The sequence below is a fragment of the Indicator indicator genome, chromosome 22 (assembly GCF_027791375.1).
Source record: "Indicator indicator isolate 239-I01 chromosome 22, UM_Iind_1.1, whole genome shotgun sequence".
In the NCBI taxonomy this organism is placed as follows: Eukaryota; Metazoa; Chordata; class Aves; order Piciformes; family Indicatoridae; genus Indicator; species Indicator indicator.
This window is the reverse complement of record NC_072031.1, coordinates 17,881,617-17,898,266: the sequence shown is the minus strand read 5'-3', so window position 1 is coordinate 17,898,266 and position 16,650 is coordinate 17,881,617. Positions and strand designations below refer to the sequence as shown.

The 16,650-nt window shown below is 60.7% G+C and overlaps 1 protein-coding gene across 1 annotated transcript; it reads right to left on the bottom strand.

Moving 5' to 3' along the window:
• Positions 1 to 76: 76 nt before the first annotated feature.
• On the bottom strand, positions 77 to 5,030 carry ANTKMT (adenine nucleotide translocase lysine methyltransferase). The gene is made up of 5 exons (XM_054390902.1): positions 4,866 to 5,030; positions 4,666 to 4,770; positions 3,465 to 3,605; positions 1,030 to 1,080; positions 77 to 466 (listed from the first exon to the last, which is right to left on the bottom strand). Exons 1-5 carry the CDS (start codon positions 5,028 to 5,030, stop codon positions 278 to 280), a joined length of 651 nt encoding a protein of 216 aa, XP_054246877.1. The 3' UTR covers positions 77 to 277.
• Positions 5,031 to 16,650: the final 11,620 nt, after the last annotated feature.

Here is a 16,650-nt window from a genome sequence, read left to right as displayed (position 1 = left end):
TTACAGCTCCAAGGCAAAGCCAAATCCCAAGGGAAGAACCAACCAGATGTTTTATTTGGAAAAAAACTAACTGGCAATAAAGCAGCAAACATTCAGAAAGAGGCACTGTAGGTGGAGCTCTTCAACCCCCTGACACCTCCAGCTCTGCTTTGCCCCTCTTTGGCAAGCCAAGGGAGTGCCTCCCTGCAGGTGCCCAGGAGGAGCCTGGCTGAGGAGCCCTCTCCCTGTGAGCCCTGGAGAAGCCCCAGCCCTCCGTGGCAGGCTGGAGGAGCTGCGGTCAGACCGGGCTCCCCTGGGGGCTGCACCGCACTGCCCTCCTCACCTCCTTCATGTCATAGGCCCAGACCTGCTCCAGCCCCTGCCCCAGGCTGCTGCTGGGGGTCCAGGAGGGGAAGGGGAAGCGTCCAGCCACCACCCGAGCTTCATCAGGGAGTTCTGCCAGCAGCTTCCTGGCTAGGGGAGGTTTCTGGGGAGAGAGAAGACAGCCAGGGCCAGGCAGCCTTAGCAAATGGTCACAGAGTGGTAGTGCCACCAAAGACCACAGGGCAGCTCCTTCTTGGCATGGCTGGTGGGCTCCATGTCAGGCAAAGACCCTTCCAAAATGCAGGCCCTGCCCATGGTTGGGACTCTGACCAAGGAACAAGTGACAAGATGAGAGGGAACACTCCAAGTTGCCCCAGGGGAGGTTCAGGTTGGACATGAGGAACAATTTCTTCCCCTTGAGAGTTGTCTAGGCCTGACCCAGGCTGCCCAGGGCAGTGGTGGAGTCCCCACCCCTTGAGGGCTTTCAAAGCCATGGAGATGTGGTGCTGAGGGCCATGGTTTGGTGGTTCCCTGGCAGTCTGCATTGGACTTGATGACCTTGAAAATCTTTTCCAACCAAAACACTTCCATGACTCTATGAACTCAAGCAGTGCTGAGCACCAAAGCACCTGCAGCAGTGCCCACTGGGCCTGCCCTCTGCCACTGCCCCTGATGATCCGTTGAGCTCCCTCAGAAGAGTCAGGGGTGCAAGGGAAACCAACTCACCACGCTGGGGGCCAGGAACACGATCACGTTGTAGCAATCAGAAAGGTTCACCTTCAAAGAGAAGGAAAAGAGGAATGAGAGCAGCAGCAGGCAGGAGGGCAGCTGCTGGGGTGGCTCAGCACCTTGCAAGACATCTTGGGAACCTTGGAGGAAGCAAAGATGTCCCACAAGGTGTGGGCTGGGGATGTCTTGGTGTGACCAGGAGCTGGGGGGGAAAGCAAAGGCTCCCACTGCCTCCAGGATCATTCCAGAAGCACCTTCTTGCCTGCTGGGTGTTCTCCAGTCAGGCTGCAGGAGCCTGATTCCAGCTTAGCTGAAGGCTCCAGAGGGACTGTTCCCAAAGGCCTGCAGGGACAGGACCAGGGGCAGTGGCTTCAAACCAGAGCAGAGCAGATTTGGATTGGATGTGAGGAACAAGTTCTGCACCAGGAGGCTGCTGGAACACTGCAGCAGGCTGCCCAGGGAGGTGGTTGTGGCTCCAGATATTCAAGGTGAGGCTGGACAGGGCTCTGGGCAACCTGATCTAGGGGAGGATGTCCCTGCTGAGTGCAGGGGTTGGACTGGATGAGCTTTGGAGGTGACAGAATTACAGAATCACAGAATTAACCAGGTTGGAAGAGACCTTTGAGATCACCAAGCCCAACCTATCACCCAGCACCACCTAACAACTAACCCCTGGCACTGAGTGCCTCATCCAGGCTTTGTTTAAACCCTTCCAGGGACAGTGACTCCACCACCTCCCTGGGCAGCACATCCCAAGGACCAATCTCTCTGGGAAGAATTTCCTCTTCACATCCAGCCCCAGCCTCCCCTGGTGCAGCTTCAGATTGTGTCCTCTCCTTCTGTCACTGCTGCCTGGCAGAAGAGCCCAACCCCCACCTGGCTACAACCTCCCTGCAGGGAGTTGTTAACAGCAATGAGGTCTGCCCTGAGCCTCCTCTGCTCCAGGCTGAACACCCCCAGCTCCCTCAGCCTCTCCTCACAGGGCTGTGCTCCAGACCCCTCCCCAGCTTTGTTGCCCTTCTCTGGACACCTTCCAGCATCTCAACATCTTTCTTAACCTGAGGAGCCCAGAACTGGACACACAACTCCAGGTGTGGCCTCACCAGTGCTGAGCACAGGGCAGGATGAGTTCCCTGCTCCTGCTGGCCACACTGTTCCTGATCCAGGCCAGGATGCCATTGGCCTTCTTGGCCACCTGGGCACACTGTTGGCTCCTGTTCAGCTGCTGTCCACCAGTCCCCCCAGGTCCCTCTCTGCCTGGCTGCTCTCCAGACACTCCGTCCCCAGCCTGTAGCTCTGCATGGGGCTGCTGTGGCCAAGGTGTAGAACCTGGCACTTGGACTTGTTCAACCTCACACCCCTGGGCTCTGCCCAGCTCTCCAGCCTGGCAAGGTCCCTCTGCAGAGCCCTCCTGCGCTCTAACAGATCCACACCTGCCCCCAGCTTGGTGCCATCTGCCAACGTGGTGTCCCTTCCAACCCAGACCATTCTCTGATTCTGTGATTCAATGACTCTGAAGGTCACCATGTGTCAGCAGGTCCTCAGACCTCCTCCCAAAGCCTGCACCACCAGCTGGTGTTCCCCTGAGGAAGAGGATGGTTCTCCACCTCCTAGGAGCAGCACAGACCGGGGAAGGAGCAGCATGGCCTGGGGAAGGAGCATAGCCAGCAGGGCCAGGGAGGGGATTCTCCCCCTCTGCTCTGCTCTGGTGAGACCCCACCTGGAGCTCTGTGTCCAGTTCTGGAGCCTCTGTTCCAGGAAGGATCTGGAGGTGCTGGAAGGTGTCCAGAGAAGGGCCACGAGGATGAGCAGAGGGCTGGAGCTGCTCTGCTCTGAGGAGAGACTGAGAGAGTTGGGGTTGTGCAGCCTGGAGAGGAGAAGGCTCCAAGGAGACCTTCTTGTGGCCTTCCAGGATCTGCAGGGGGCTACAAGAAAGCTGGGGAGGGACTTTTTAGGGTGTCAGGGAGTGATAGGACTGGGGGGGATGGAGCAAAAGTAGAAGTGGGGAGATTCAGATTGGATGTTAAGAAGAAGTTGTTCCCCATGAGGGTGGTGAGAGACTGGCACAGGTTGCCCAGGGAGGTGGTGGAAGCCTCATCCCTGGAGGTTTTTGCAGCCAGGCTGGATGTGGCTGTGAGCAACCTGCTGTGGTGTGAGGTGTCCCTGCCCATGGCAGGGGGGTTGGAACTGGATGAGCCTTGAGGTCCCTTCCAACCCTGCCAGTTCTGTGATTCTATGAAGGGGAAGGAGCAGCAGGGACTGGGGAAGGGGCAGCAGGGACTGGGGAAGTCGCAGCAGGGACTGGGGAAGGAGCATCAGGGACTGGGAAAGGGGCAGCAGGGACTGGGGAAGGGGCATGGAGCCAGCAGCACAGCAGGTCTGGAGCTGGCAGCCCAAGGCCTCAGCACAGGCAGACCTTTGGGATCTGTTACCTTCCAGAGGTCTCTCCTGAGGAAGGAGACCTGCCCATGACACCCAGCCCTCCAGGCCTGGCAGTGGGAGAGACACAGCAGCCAGGGGTTGAGCTCATAGCCAACTGCAGGCCTCAGCCCTTGCTTGTAGGCCTCTATCACCTGCAGACAGAGAGAAATGAACCTGGGAGCTGAGCCTGGGGGACAGCCTGGGGGACAGGAGCCGTGGCCCAGCTCCACTCGCAGGGTGACCTCAGTCCTCAGCACCTTCCACGTTTTTTCCTTCTCACCCCTGCCCTGCTCACTGAAGGTGATGCCATCCAGGGACATATAGGGCTTGTCTACAACTACCTAGGACCACCTAAGACCATTTGTCTAGGGCATATCTACGACAGGACCATCCAGGGGTGCCTGTGACTATCCTTCTGGTGGTGTCTGGGACCACCTCTGGTCATCCAAGGCTGTCTAAGCTGTCCATGGCCATTTAGGGCTGTCTAGGACCATCTAAGGTGGTTTAGAGCCATCTAGGACCACCTAGGGTAGTCCAGGACCATAGCCAGGAGGGACATCTAGGACTGTTTAGAGCCATCTAGTGCTGTCTAGGACCATCAGAAGTGTCTGTGACCATCCTTCTGGTGGTGTCTAGGACCATCTTGGGCCATTTGCCTAGCATGTCTAGGACCATCTGGGGCTGTCTAGGGCCATCCAGGACTGTTTAGAGCCATCTACAACTGTCTAGGGCCATTTAGGACCACCTAGGGATAGTCCAGGACCACAGCTAGGAGGGGCATCGACGACTGTCTATGGCCACCTAGTGCTAAGACCACCTAGGGCTGTCTAGGACCATCTATCTAGGACTGCCCAGGGCTGTTTAGAGCCATGTAGGACCACCTAGGATAGTCCAGGGCCACAGCCAGGAGGGGCATCTAGGACTGTCTAGGACCACCTGGGATCATGTAGGGCTGTCCAGGACCATCTAGGGCTGTCTAGGACCACCTAGGACCATCAAGGGCTGTCTTAAGACTATCCAGGACCATCTAGGGCTGTTTAGGACCACCTATGACCACGAAGGACTATCCAGGACTACCTGAGGCCACCTAGAACGATCCAGAAACACAGCCACGAGGACCATCTAGAGACCCGCAGCCACCAGCCGGGTCGGGGGGCTCCATTCTGCCCTCGCCACCCTTGTCCCTCCCAGTGCCCCCCAGCAGTCCCTTACGAGCCGTCCATCTCCCGATCCCAGGTCCACTGTCTTGCCGGGCCGGCCCCGCAGCAGCGCCAGGGCGTTCGCCTCTTGCCGTGGCCCGGAGGCCTGGAAGGGCACCTGGGAGGGCACAGTTTGGGGGCGGGGGAAGGGGCGGTTAATCCCCGCCGCCGGGGGTCAGGAGTGGGGGTGACTCAGGGGGCGAGCGGCGGTACCTGCAGCCGCAGCGGGACCCGGCGGAAGCCTGGCATCAGCACGGTGGCCCAGGTGGCCCAGGCTGCCCCCGCGCTGGCCACCGCCAGCCCCAGCAGTCCCCACCCGCCCAGCCGGGATCCCCCCGGCGGCTCCCACACCGCTTCCCCCAGCTCCTCCGGCTCCATGATGCCGGAAGGGGCTGACCCCGCTCCCCGCCCCCCGCACGCCTTCCGCCGCCGCTGCCCGCCCCTGGCACCGGCACCCGGGAGGCATCAGTGGGTGACGGGGCGTGTCTGTACCGAGGACGCTGGGGGAGAGATCGGGGGTGAGGGTCAGGGAGTGACCCGAGAGTGTCTGTACCGATTCTGGGGAGTGCCCCGGGGGTGTCTGTACCGGGGGGATCTGAGAGTGCCCCGGGGGTGTCGTCTGTACCGATTTTGGGGAGTGCTCCGGGGCTGTCTGTACCGGGGGGAACATGAGAGTGCCCTGGTGATGTCTGTACCGGGGGGACATGAGAGTGCCCCGGGAGTGTCTGTACCGGCGGGGACATGAGAGTGCCCTGGGGGTGTCTGTACCGGAGAGATCTGAGAGTGCCCCGGGGGTGTCTGTACCGTGGGGACATGAGAGTGCCCCGGGGGTGTCGTCTGTACCGATTTTGGGGAGTGCCCCGGGGGTTTTTGTACCGGGGGGAACATGAGAGTGCCCCGGGGGTGTCTGTACCGGAGGGGATCTGAGAGTGCCCCGGGGGTGTCTGTACCGGGGGGACATGAGAGTGCCCCGGAGTGTCTGTACCGGCGGGGACATGAGAGTGCCCCGGGGGTGTCTGTACCGGGGGGATCTGAGAGTGCCCCGGGGGTGTCTGTACCGGGGGGATCTGAGAGTGCCCTGGGGGTGTCAGTACCGGGGGGACATGAGAGTGCCCCGGGGGTGTCTGTACCGGGGGGACATGAGAGTGCCCTGGGGGTGTCTGTACCGGGGGGATCTGAGAGTGCCCTGGGGGTGTCAGTACCGGGGGGACATGAGAGTGCCCCGGGGGTGTCTGTACCGGGGGGATCTGAGAGTGCCCCGGGGGTGTCTGTACCGGGGGGAACATGAGAGTGCCCTGGGGGTGTCTGTACCGGGGGGACATGAGAGTGCCCCGGGGGTGTCTGTACCGGAGAGATCTGAGAGTGCCCCGGGGGTGTCTGTACCGGGGGGACATGAGAGTGCCCCGGGAGTGTCTGTACCGGGGGGATCTGAGAGTGCCCCGGGGGTGTCTGTACCGGGGGGACATGAGAGTGCCCTGGGGGTGTCTGTACCGGGGGGATCTGAGAGTGCCCCGGGGGTGTCTGTACCGGGGGGACATGAGAGTGCCCCGGGAGTGTCTGTACCGGGGGGATCTGAGAGTGCCCCGGGGTGTCTGTACCGGGGGGACATGAGAGTGCCCCGGGGGTGTCTGTACCGAGGGGGACATGAGAGTGCCCCGGGGGTGTCTGTACAGGGGGGGGATCTGAGAGTGCCCCGGGGGTGTCTGTACCAAGGGGGACATGAGAGTGCCCCGGGGGTGTCAGTACCGGGGGGGGATTTGAGAGTGCCCCGGGGGTGTCTGTACCGGGGGGACATGAGAGTGCCCCGGGGGTGTCTGTACCGGGGGGGACATGAGAGTGCCCTGGGGGTGTCTGTACCGGGGGGATCTGAGAGTGCCCCGGGGGTGTCTGTACCGGGGGGACATTAGAGTGCCCTGGGGGTGTCAGTACCGGGGGGGGATCTGAGAGTGCCCCGGGGGTGTCTGTACCCAATGGAGGGGTTCAGGCAGGTCTCCTGGGGGAGTGTGAACCAGAGGGGGTCTGAGCATGGCCCAGGAGTGTTTGTACCAGGGAGGGATTCAGGGAGAGACCTGGTGGAGTCTGTTTTGCGGGTTCAAGGTGTGACCCGGGGGTCTCTGTACCCAGGGAGAGAGTTCATGGAGAGGTCCTGGGGGTGTCTGTACTGGGGGGGGGGGGGCAAGGTGAGTGGCCCTGGGGGTTGCCAGAGTGGCTGTGTGACACTGGTTGGGCATGGATGTGTGCAGTTGGTGGTGGCTGTGTGCAGTTGTTGGGTGTGTGCAGTTGGTGGTTGGTGGCTGTGTGCAGTTGGTGGTTGGTGGCTGTGTGCTGTTGGTGGTTGGTGGCTGTGTGCTGTTGGTGGTTGGTCGCTGTGTGCAGTTGTTGGCTGTGTGCAGTTGTTACCTGTGTGCAGTTGTTGGTGGCTGTGTGCAGTTGGTGGCTGTGTGCAGTTGGTGGTTGGTGGCTGTGTGCAGTTGGTGGTTGGTGGCTGTGTGCAGTTGTTGCCTGTGTGCAGTTGGTGGTTGTTGCCTGTGTGCAGTTGGTGGTTGGTGGCTGTGCACAGCTGTAGGCTGTTCCTGTTGCTCATTCTCTGTGGGTGTTGGTGGCTGTGCACAGCTGTAGGCTGTTCCTGTTGCTCACTCTCTGTGGGTGTTGGTGGCTGTGCACAGCTGTAGGCTGTTCCTGTTGCTCACTCTCTGTGGGTGTTGGTGGCTGTGCACAGCTGTAGGCTGTTCCTGTTGCTCATTCTCTGTGGGTGTTAGTGGCTGTGCACAGCTGTAGGTTGTTCCTGTTGCTCACTCTCTGTGGGTGTTGGTGGCTGTGCACAGCTGTAGGCTGTTCCTGTTGCTCACTCTCTGTGGGTGTTGGTGGCTGTGCACAGCTGTAGGCTGTTCCTGTTGCTCATTCTCTGTGGGTGTTGGTGGCTGTGCACAGCTGTAGGCTGTTCCTGTTGCTCACTCTCTGTGGGTGTTGGTGGCTGTGCACAGCTGTAGGCTGTTCCTGTTGCTCACTCTCTGTGGGTGTTGGTGGCTGTGCACAGCTGTAGGCTGTTCCTGTTGCTCACTCTCTGTGGGTGTTGGTGGCTGTGCACAGCTGTAGGCTGTTCCTGTTGCTCACTCTCTGTGGGTGTTGGTGGCTGTGCACAGCTGTAGGCTGTTCCTGTTGCTCACTCTCTGTGGGTGTTGGTGGCTGTGCACAGCTGTAGGCTGTTCCTGTTGCTCACTCTCTGTGGGTGTTGGTGGCTGTGCACAGCTGTAGGCTGTTCCTGTTGCTCATTCTCTGTGGGTGTTGGTGGCTGTGCACAGCTGTAGGCTGTTCCTGTTGCTCACTCTCTGTGGGTGTTGGTGGCTGTGCACAGCTGTAGGCTGTTCCTGTTGCTCATTCTCTGTGGGTGTTGGTGGCTGTGCACAGCTGTAGGCTGTTCCTGTTGCTCATTCTCTGTGGGTGTTGGTGGCTGTGCACAGCTGTAGGCTGTTCCTGTTGCTCACTCTCTGTGGGTGTTGGTGGCTGTGCACAGCTGTAGGCTGTTCCTGTTGCTCACTCTCTGTGGGTGTTGGTGGCTGTGCACAGCTGTAGGCTGTTCCTGTTGCTCATTCTCTGTGGGTGTTGGTGGCTGTGCACAGCTGTAGGCTGTTCCTGTTGCTCACTCTCTGTGGGTGTTGGTGGCTGTGCACAGCTGTAGGCTGTTCCTGTTGCTCACTCTCTGTGGGTGTCGGTGGCTGTGCACAGCTGTAGGCTGCTCCTGTTGCTCACTCTCTGTGGGTGTTGGTGGCTGTGCACAGCTGTAGGCTGCTCCTGTTGCTCACTCTCTGTGGGTGTTGGTGGCTGTGCACAGCTGTAGGCTGTTCCTGTTGCTCATTCTCTGTGGGTGTTGGTGGCTGTGCACAGCTGTAGGCTGTTCCTGTTGCTCACTCTCTGTGGGTGTCGGTGGCTGTGCACAGCTGTAGGCTGCTCCTGTTGCTCACTCTCTGTGGGTGTCGGTGGCTGTGCACAGCTTTTGGCTGCTCATGCTTGGGTGGGTTGCTGCTGGCTGTTGCTGGCTGAGTGGTGGCAGGGCCGTGCCTGCTGCTGCACCACACGCTGTGGCTTTCCTGCTGCGAGGGAGCAGCGACTGTGGGAAAATTCCAGTGTGTGGGAAGCATCAAGGAGGAGTCATCAGGGCCCTTGCAGGCCCCTCAGCCACTGCAGCCCCCGCAGCCCCTGCCCACCCGTAATTAACACCCTCCCCCCCAGCACACCAGACCAACCCTGGGAACAATGACAGCCTAATTAGGGGAGTGGGCACACAAAGGGCTGGTGGCTTCCCTGCCTGCAGCCCCATTCTCATCTCTCCAGGAGTTTCACCACAGTCGCCCTCCCGCTGCTCCCCCCTTAGCTTTGGGTGGGCTCTCAGGCCTTCACAGGAGTCCACATCCAGCACCTTACTGGGGTGTCCCCCAGAGCTCAGAGATGACCTTGAGGGTCCAGGATTGGCCAGCAGCAGCACACCATGGGGACACTGCTCTCCTTGCACCCTGGGGACATCATCCACGTGTGGTGGTGCCCTGTGCACAGCTTCAGCAGGGCTGCAGGGGAACTAGGATGGGAGAGCAGGATTCCCACCTGGAGACCCTCCAGGATCCAGCACAGGCAGCAACCAAAGTCTGTGATCTGCTCCCATCTCACCCTTGTGGGAGCCAAAGGTTCTGCCTTTGGTGTGAGGCTCTTAGCTCTACCCCCACAGATGAATGCTCTGCACTCAGACCAAGGGCTTGCAGCTTGGGGCACTAATGGCAGGATCATAACAGCATAGGGTGGGAAGAGACTGCTGGAGCTCACCCATCCCAAGCCCTGCTCCAGCAGGGCACCCACAGCAGCTTGCCCAGGAGCACAATGCCCAGGGGGGGTTGGAAGCTCTCCACACAAGGACACTCCACAACCTCTCTGGCCAGCCTGCTCCAGCCCTCCAGCACCCTCACACCAAACAACTTTCTCCTCCTGCTCTCATGCAACCTCCTGCCTGCCACTTTGTGCCCCTTGCCCCTTGTGCTGGCCCTGGGCACCACTGAGCAGAGTCTGGCCCCAGCCTCTTGCCCCCTACCCACAGCTCCTTTAGCTCTTGCTGAGCATTGCTCAGCTGCCCTCTGGGGCTGCTCTTCTGCAGGCTCTCAGCCCCAGGGCTCTCAGCCTTTGCTGCTCACAGAGCTGCTCCAGGCCCCTCAGCAGCTCTGCAGCCTCCCCTGGACTCTCCCCAGCAGTCCCTTGTCTCTCGTGACCTGGGGAGCTCAGAACTGGACCCAGGACTGCAGCTGTGGCCTCCCTCAACGTGCTGCCCACAGTCTTCCTCATGCCCCCCAGGACCCCATTGGCCTTCTTGGCCACCAGGGCACATTGCTGGCTCATGGGGAACTTGTTGTCCCTCAGCACTCCCAGGTCCTTCTCCATGGAGCTGCTTCCCAGCAGGTCCCCCCTCTCCTGTCCTGCTGCAGGAGGTTGTTCCTCCCCAGGGGCAGGACCCTTGACTTGCCCTGCTTGAACCTCCTGAGGTTTCTCTCTGCCCAACTCTCAGCCTGGCCACCAGGCAACACAAGCCCAGAGGCAGCACTGGGGCTCCTGTGGGGCAGGGCAGAGCCATCCCTAACCCCTGCCTCCAGCCCAGGAACACTGCCCGGGGCTGTCCCCCGGGGCTGCTGCTGTGGCCAAATCGGGGGCCAGGGGGATTGCTTCGATTTTCCAGTGCTCCAGGACTGCTCCAATTTCCAATGCCCGCTGGCAGCTGGAGCTGGGTACAGCTGAGAGAGAGCAGAAAATCAGTGGAAACAGGAGCTGGGGAAAGAGGGGGCCTGAGGGGGGGGCTTCCGCTGCTTCTGCTGCCGCTGCAGAGGAGGAGGAGTAGGATGGTCCATGGGGATGAGCTGGTCCCTGGGGCAGCTCAGAGACCTCCCCCCTGTGCTGCTGCTGCGGAGCAAATTAATTAACGAACCAATTCCCAGTCAGGGCTGAGCTCTCCTTACTGGGCCCCAAGGTTTGGCTGGGGCTGGGAGGGGTGGGGCTGGGGGGCGACAACATCTCCGTCTGCCGCAGTCCGGGGTGTCCCCAGCAGCTCGGGGTGCCGGGGCGAGCAGGTGGCCGTGCGCGGGGGCCGCCCGGGACGCGCCAGCCGAGCCCGAGAGCTTCTTAATCCTCCTCTTTCCGCGGCAGCTTCCCCCCGCCCAGGCTGCGGCGGCTGCAAAGCGGCTCGGAGCGGCAGGAATTTGTCGCTATGTGCTGGGAAAGCTCCTTCCCACCAGCTGTCGGCAGCTCGGCCAGCCGGGCAGAGCGAGGGTGAGGGGCTGCGGGGGCCCCCGCTGCGGGCCGGGGTCCTGCCCCAGCCTCCAGCATCTCTCTTCAGCGCGGCGAAGGAAGCAGCCCTCGGGGGACCGTTTGGGTAGGCAGAGCCCTTTCAGCTCCTCCATTCTCCAACTCTGCCAAGGCTGGGGCTGAGCCGTGACCCTCAGCACCACAGCTCTGCCTCTGTGAAGCACCTCCAGGGGTGGGCATTCAACCAGCTATGGCAGGCTTTGGGGCACAGCTCCCCAAAGGGTGGAAAGGTTGGGGGATGTTGGGGTCACCAGGCTCTCACCAAGGCCTGTGGGGCAGAGCTTGCTCAGGGCTTGGGTTGTGCCACCCTAGTCCCTTCTCTGCAAGTGGATGCCCAAACTGCCTCATCCTCCCTGCTTTTGAGCATCCCTGAGCCTCAGGGGCATCATCCCAACCCTATGGGGCATTCTCTATCCCTGGGGCAATCGTGCTGACTGTGGGGTATCTAGTCCCCAAGGGCCTCATCCTGGTCTTATGAAGCAGCCCCATGCCCCAGGAATATCATCCTGGCCCTATGAGGAATCCTTCGGTCCCAGGGGGCATCATTGTCACCTTCTGGAGCATCTCTGAACCTCAGGGGCCTCATCCCAACCTTATGAGACATTCCCCAACCCTGGAAGCCTCATCCTGACCCTATAAGGCATTCCCTAGCACCAGGGCATCATCCTGACCCTATGGAGCAGTGTCCCAGTCCCAGAAGCATCATCCAGCCCCACGAGGCATCCTTGAACCCCATCATGCTGACCCTGTGGTGCATCTCCTGGCCCTGCGCTGCTCACCCTGACCTTGTGGGGCATGCCCTGGCCTCAGGAACATCATCCACTCCTCTGGAGTGTCTGTGAACCCCAAGGGCTTTATTCTGACCTTATGGGATATCTACCCTAACCCCAGGGACATCATCCTGACCCTGGGGGAGACCCCTTGGTCCCAGGAGCCTCATCCTGACCCCATGGGGCATCTTTGAAACTCATGGACCTTACCCTGACCCATGGGGTATCTCTGAACCCCAGGAGCATCATCCTGACCCTGTGGGGCATCTCTGAACCCCAGAAGCCTCATGCTGACCCCATGTGGCATGTCTGAACCCCAGGAGCCTCATCCTGACCCTACGGGGGACTTTCTGATCCCGTGGTGGCCCCTGGGTCTCTGTGGGCAGGCTGCATTGATATCCCTGGGATGGACATAAGGCACACAGGTCCCCACGGGGGGTGCTGAGCAGGGCTGGCTGCCTTTGTGCCTCCCTTTGTGGCCCAGCTTTTATCCAGCAGCCGGGAAGGAGGAGGGCGAAGGGGGGAGAAGGGCTGGGGAGGGGAAATGGCGGGAAACGGCAGCAGCCTTTGTGTAAGAGGGGTGGGGACAGGGACCAGGGGGATAGGGACCAGGGGGATAGGGACCTGGGGAACAGGGACCTGGGGGATAGGGACCTGGGGGATAGGGACCTGGGGGACAGGGACCAGGGGGATAGGGACCAGGGGGATAGGGACCTGGGGAACAGGGACCTGGGGGACAGGGACCTGGGGGATAGGGACCTGGGGAACAGGGACCTGGGGGATAGGGACCTGGGGGACAGGGACCTGGGGGATAGGGACCAGGGGGATAGGGACCTGGGGGATAGGGACCTGGGGGACAGGGACCTGGGGGTTAGGGACCAGGGGGATAGGGACCTGGGGCATATGAACCAGGGGGATAGGAGCCAGGGGGACAGGGACCAGGGGGATAGGGAGCAGGGGGATAGGGACCTGGGGGACAGGGACCTGGGGGACAGGGACCAGGAGGATAGGGACCAGGGGGATAGGGACCAGGGGGATAGGGACCTGGGGGATAGGGACCTGGGGGATAGGGACCAGGGGGATAGGGACCAGGGGGATAGGGAGCAGGGGGACAGGGACCTGGGGGATAGGGAGCAGGGGGACAGGGACCTGGGGGATAGGGATCAGGGGGATAGGGAGCAGGGGGATACGGACCAGGGGGATAGGGACCTGGGGGACAGGGACCAGGGGGACAGGGACCAGGAGGATAGGGACCAGGGGGTTAGGGACCAGGGGGACAGGGACCAGGAGGATAGGGACCAGGGGGTTAGGGACCAGGGGGACAGGGACCAGGAGGATAGGGACCAGGGGGATAGGGACCAGGGGGATAGGGACCAGGGGGACAGGGACTAGGGGGACAGGGACCTGGGGGATAGGGACCAGGGGGATAGGGACCTGGGGGATAGGGACCAGGGGGACAGGGACCAGGGGGATAGGGACCTGGGGGACAGGGAGCAGGGGGATAGGGACCAGGGAGATAAGGACCAGGGGGATAGGGACCTGGGGGACAGGGAGCAGGGGGATAGGGACCAGGGAGATAAGGACCAGGGGGATAGGGACCAGGGGGATAGGGAGCAGGAGGATAGGGTCCAGGGGGACAGGGACCTGGGGGGCAGCCCAGCAGTGCCACTACTCAGTGCTGCTGTCCCAGCACGGACACCCAGCAGCAGCCTGGCCCTGCCATCCCCAGAGGGGTCCCCGGGCTGGACTGTGTGTGAGTGACCCCTGCCCGGGGCTGGTGCCATGGGATGAGGAGCTCCAGACACCTCCCTGGGCATGCAGCAGCCTCGGGAGGGTTAGAGAAGGCTTGGGCTTGATGACCTTAAAGGCCTTTTCCAACCAAAAGCATCCCATGATTTCCACCACAGGACCTGCTCCTGGACTGCTGCTCTCCCTGGTGTGCCCCAAACCCACCCTCCTGGGGGGCAGCTGGGAGGCTTCTGGAGCAAGCCCATCCCTGGAGATGCTCACACTGGGTGGCATCAGACCCTTCCCAGGGCTCACAGGCCCCTCCCAAGTCCAGCTGCCCCTTCAGAGTTCCTCAGTTCCCACCTCTCAGCTCCCGGCATGCTGCTGTCCTCTCCTCAGCCTGCTCTCTGCCACCCCCTCCATGCTACCTCCCACCACATTCCCAGCCAGTGGAGGACACATGAGCTGGGATGGGGTTTGACTCGTGGTGGTTTCCCCCTCCATGGCCACACTGCTGCCAAGAGGCCAAGCAGGAGTTTGGCTTGGCTGGGGGCAATGCTGGGTTGGCTGCAGGCAGCTGGGGGTGCTGGGGTGCCATGGGAGCCCTGAGCAGCAGGGAAGGGTTGTTATCCCCATCCTGCAGTGGGGAAACTGAGGCGCTGCCTTCCTGAATCCCCTCTGGGATGCTCCTTAGACACTGGAATCATCTCCCAAGGGAAGTGGGGGATTCCCCTGTGTTGGAGAATTTGAAGACTCAGCTTGGCAGGCTGCTGGGTCAGCTCATTTGGACTCCACCATCACCCCAGATGATCCTTGGGGTCCCTTCCACCCTGGCATTCCTGCACTTTTAAAAGTATGGAAGACTTCCCCAGGGATGTGAGCAGGGGATGGGGGACAGGAATGACCCTTGGGAGAGCTGTGAATGCCTGGACAGCAAAGAGCTCTGCAAATGGGGACAGAGTTTTTCTCAGGGGATGGTTGGAAGTGAAAGAGGGAGATTGAGATTGGAGAGAAGGGAGAAATGTTTGGCAGTGAGGGTGGGGAGAGCCTGGCCCAGGCTGCCCAGAGAGGTGGGAGCTGCCCCATGGCTGGCAGCAGTGCAGGGCAGGTTGGTTGGGGCTGGGAGCAACCTGCTCTGGCTGCAGCTGTCCCTGCTGGCTGCAGGGGTTGGACTGGGTGAGCTTGGAAGTTCCCTTCCAGCCCAACCCAGTCCATGCCCCTGATTCTGTGACACACATGTGCCCTTGCCTGCCCATCAAGACTTGAGGGCAGCTGCCAACAGGACAGCAGGAACTGAAGAGAGACTCACAGCATATCTTTGGTTGGGAGAGACCTTCAAGATCATCCAGTCCAACCTTCCACCCAGCACTGCAAAGCCACCACTAAACCATCAGAGAACCACAGCATGGCTCAGGTTGGAAGGGAGCTCAGAGCTCATCTGCTCCAAGCCCCTGCCATGCCCAGGGACAGCTTTCAATTAGATTTGGCTGTTCAAGACCTCATCCAGCCTGGCCCTGAACACCCCCAGGCAGGAGGCAGCCACAGCCTCCCTGGGCAGCCTGTGCCAGACTCTCACCACCCTCACACTCAACAACTTCTTCCTCAGCTCCACTCTAACCCTGCTCTGCCTCAGCTCCAAACCATTCCCCCTTGGCCTGTCACTAGAAACCATGTCCCTAAGCGCCAGCTCCAGGGATGGTGACTCCAGCACTGCCCTGGGCAGACCATTCCAATGTTTGAAAACCCTTTCAGTGAAGAAATTGTTCCTGATACCCAACCTGAACCTGCCCTGGCACCACTTGAGGCCATTCCTCTTTTGCTATCCCTTGTTCCTTGGGAGCAGAGCCCAACCCCCACCTGGCTCCAGCCTCCTCTCAGGGAGCTGTAGGAAGCCAGAAGGTCTCCCCTCAGACTCCCCTTTTCCAGGCTGCTCCTCACAGGACCTTATGCCCTAAGTCCTAACTTTAACAGCAAAAAGCTCTGCAGCAGAGCAGGAGCTGAGTCCCAGCCCTTTCTTCTGTGGCAGAAGGAGCTGCTTTGGTAAAACCATTTGGATTTGGAGGAAAACAGGGTCCTGCTGCTGGCCTGAAAGGCTCTGGATGCTTGAAGCATGAAACTTCATCATGGAGCCAAGAGGAATGGATTGGGGGGGGGGGGTCAGAGCAGCCAGGAGGTACCCCCAGTGCATATGGAGGATGTCGTGGGCAGCACAATTCCCTTTGCACCTCATTTATGGCTTTTCCAGCTTTTTTTTTCCCTCCTCTGCTGGATTTCCCACTCTTTCCCCCTCCCCCCTGCCTTGCTCAGTTTTTGCCAGCTGCCAAAATCCAAGGGGGATTGTGGAATCCTCAAGGTCTCAGCAAAATCCAGGGAGGGGATTCTGGAATCCTCAAGATCCCAGCAAACTCCAGGCGTGATTCAGGCACCCTCTAGATCCCAGCAAAATCCAGGGGGAATTCTGGCATCATCAAGTTCCCCACAAAATCCAGGGAGGGGACTCTGGCATCCTCAAATCCCAGCAAAATCAGGGCTGAGGGTTCTAGAATCCTCAAGATTGCAGCAAAATCCAAAGGGTAGATTCTGGAATCCTCAAGATCCCAGCAAAATCCAGGGGGATTCTGGACTCCTTGACTGTCATGGGTCTCGCCCAGGACCAAATCCTGTCCTGGGGCCCAGCATCAGCCCCTGCCCCAGCACTCTTTGGGGTTGGCTTCTTGGCAAGGCACAGCCCTGCTGTGGTGATGGAAGCACCAAATCATCCCCAGATGGTATCAAGGCACAGGTGGATGTGGCAGGACCCCAAGCCTGGGGGCTTTGGGGAGCCTCAAGGGACTGGGGAGGGCTCAGGGCCTGAGCTTCTTCAACACTGAGCCCCTGTGGGCACCACTGATGGGGGAAAAAAGGTCCTTGGCCAGGGGTCCTGTGGCTCATCCCTGGACAGGGGTCCTGTGGCCCATCCCTGGACAGGGGTCCTGTGGCCCATCCCTGGACAGGGGTCCTGTGCACCAACTCTGCCCAGTTGTCCCCTTGCTCCTTCTCTGGCTGGGGTGGGGAACTCTTGTGCCCTCTCTCTCTCTGGGGGTGCCATGTCCCATCCCTGGATGGGGGTCCTGTGCCCAGTCTCCAGCTGGGGTCCTGTGTCCCATCCCTGTCTAGGAGTCTCG

What these genes read in the sequence shown, in the direction of transcription:
- ANTKMT (XM_054390902.1), bottom strand. Translation starts at nt 5,030, where the DNA reads ATGGAGCCGGAGGAGCTGGGGGAAGCGGTGTGGGAGCCGCCGGGGGGA. An exon ending in GGGTCCCGCTGCGGCTGCAG is followed by an intron (nt 4,771 to 4,865) that starts GTACCGCCGCTC and finishes GTGCCCTCCCAG; the next exon opens with GTGCCCTTCCAGGCCTCCGG. An exon ending in TGTTCCTGGCCCCCAGCGTG is followed by an intron (nt 467 to 1,029) that starts GTGAGTTGGTTT and finishes CTCTCTCCCCAG; the next exon opens with AAACCTCCCCTAGCCAGGAA.